Source organism: Ammodytes marinus, assembly GCF_949987685.1.
Source record: "Ammodytes marinus genome assembly, chromosome: 16".
In the NCBI taxonomy this organism is placed as follows: domain Eukaryota; kingdom Metazoa; phylum Chordata; class Actinopteri; order Uranoscopiformes; family Ammodytidae; genus Ammodytes; species Ammodytes marinus.
Window position 1 is genome coordinate 1,617,601 of NC_137220.1, and position 2,500 is coordinate 1,620,100.

General features: G+C 44.3%; 1 protein-coding gene across 1 annotated transcript in view; it reads right to left on the minus strand.

Moving 5' to 3' along the window:
- LOC307262344 (tripartite motif-containing protein 16-like) overlaps positions 1-2,091 on the minus strand; it is a 2,385-nt gene extending 294 nt beyond the window's left edge. The window contains exons 1-2 of the mRNA XM_080043190.1: positions 1,176-2,091; positions 1-530 (exon numbers count right to left, since the gene is read on the minus strand). The exon at positions 1-530 is cut by the window's left edge and continues 294 nt beyond it. Of these exons, the coding sequence (XP_079899316.1) occupies positions 1-530; positions 1,176-2,073 (1,428 nt within the window). The 5' untranslated portion in view covers positions 2,074-2,091. The remainder of the gene's footprint in view (positions 531-1,175) is intronic.
- Positions 2,092-2,500: the final 409 nt, after the last annotated feature.

The following is a 2,500-nucleotide window of genomic DNA, read 5'->3' on the forward strand; positions in this document are numbered from 1 at the left end:
ACAATATAACTCCCAGGATTTATCATTGAATCCAAATATACTTCCATACCCTGCTCTGCTGATATTCTTGTATGCGACTGCTACAGAAACCCCTCCGCCGCTCCACTCCACCTCCCAGTACCAACGTCCAGTCAGACTCTCTTTACTCAGGACCTGAGCATAACCAGTAAATCTGTCTGGATGTCTAGGATAAGACTGTTGTTGATCCATCCATGTTGCTTTCCTGTTCCCATCAGATAATAACAGCTCTATGTTTGCTGTGTTTGGATCCAGTGTGATTCCACGTGAGAATCTTAAGAAGTCAGCTCTGGTCTTGGGCTCTGGTTGAGGCAGTAAAACATCCACTTGAGTCTCTGTCAGTGAGATGTTTGTCCATGTCTCTCTCAGGACGTCCTGTAGCTTCTCTCTGGCTTCTGACACAGCCGCTGTCACGTCCTCAAAGTATCTCAGAGGACGGATGTTGATGCTGGATGTAGATTCACTGAGTGCTGGCAGTGAGCGGTAGTCCTGTAGAAACTGGTTGTGATCCTCTGTGTGTGGAACGGGGAAGAAAATTTGCAAAATATATTTAATTGCCCTTGAAATTCATTTGAAGCGTCTTTTAATGCCACCGTAAACTACATGTCATTCAAAGTGGTGTAAAAAAAGTATTTAAAGGTGCAGTGTGTAATATGACATCATCAAGAAAGTTCTACAAAGTTCTAGAATGCAACACTCCCTGGGTAACCCCAACCCTTTTGAATAATAACAGAAGCTACAGTGGCCTTCAAGGACAAGAACAATTCTAAATTTTAAACAATGCACCTGATGACATTCCAACTATGACACTTCCAAAATGGCGGCACTAGGCCTTGGTCCAAAATATGCAGAAATATGGACATATATGTGACCCTTTCTAAGGAAAAAAATAATAATTCTAAAAAAAAAATTCAGCTATTATGCACTAAATTAAACGTACTTATGAATATTATAATTATTTTCTACAAAATCTGCTAGGAAATAAAACCCAAAATTCTACACACTGCAGGTTTAATAGTCTTAAATTTCATTTGGAAAATCCTGACAGAGGGGACAAGGTGTTTTCAAACATTTGATAAGATTGCCCTGGAAATGATCCAAAATGCCCCAAACACATGTTACAGACACACAGGCAAAACAAGAAGTGAATTTCGTACCGTGTTGTGCCAGCGTCTTCAGCTCAGCGTCTCTCCTCTTCAGCTCAGCGATCTCCTGCTCCAGCTTCTCCTGAAGATCTCTGACTCGACTCACTTCAGTTTCCTGCTTTGCTCTGAGCTGCTGCTTCACATCAGAGCCTCTTTTCTGGATGAGACGGATCAGCTCGGCGAAGGTCTTCTCACTGTGCTCCACTGCTTTATCAGCAGAGCCATTGATAGCCTCCACCTCCTGTTGGAGAACCTTCACATCTTTCTCTCCGTCCTGGATTCTCTGCTGGATGTTTAGTCGACTCCCCTCCAGCTCTCTCTGCCTCTCAGTGCGTTCTGCTGCAGCTGACACTGTGTCGTGGCCTTTGTGTTCGTCCATTGAACACAGATAACAGATAGACTGCTGATCAGTACGGCAGAAAATCTTCATCACCTCATCATGACGAGAGCAGAGGTTCTCCTGGAGCTTCTCGGAGGGCTCCACCAGCTTGTGTTTCTTAAAAACAGGTAATTCATAGTGAGGCTGGAGGTGTTTCTCACAGTAAGAGGCCACACACACCAGACAGGACTTGAGGGCTTTCAGTTTTCTCCCAGTGCAGACGTCACAGGCCACATCTTCAGGTCCAGCATAGCAGTGATCAGCAGGAGCAGCTTGGAGTCCAGTCTTCTTCAACTCCTCCACTAGATCTGCTAACATGGTGTTTTTCAGCAGCACAGGCCTCAGGGTGAATGCCTGCCTACACTGAGGGCAGCTGTAGACATGTTTCTCACCCTCTCCATCCCAGTGGGTCTTAATACAGTCCATGCAGTAGTTGTGTCCACAGGTAAGACTCACCGGATCATTTAGAAGTTCCAGACAAATCGAACAAGAGAAAGTTTCCCGGTCCAGCTGAACTCCGCTCTGCGCCATTTCAACTCTCAGTGTCAGTGACTGTCTGAGTCAAACTGTAAACTGAATAACTGTATATTGAGGGAGCGTGTACTTATGAGGACAGAGTGCAGCTCACTGTGTCTGAGATAAGAGATAAGGGTTCGGCCTTATCAACCTTTATCCAATCCTGGAAGAGGAGCTACTTTATGACTTTGAACTTTGTTTCTTCATTTACAATCAAGGCAAGGCAAGGCAGGTTTATGTCTATAGCACAATTCATACACAAGGCCATTCAAAGTGCTTTACAGGGGCATGAAAAAAGTACATCAATGACTGGTTGAAAGGGAAACCGAAAAGTCTTCAGATTTGATTTCAAAGAGCTGAGAGTTGCAGCAGACCTCAAGTTCTCTGGGAGTTTGTTCAGTATATTTGTTGCATAATAAACTAAAAGCTGCCTCTCCCTGTC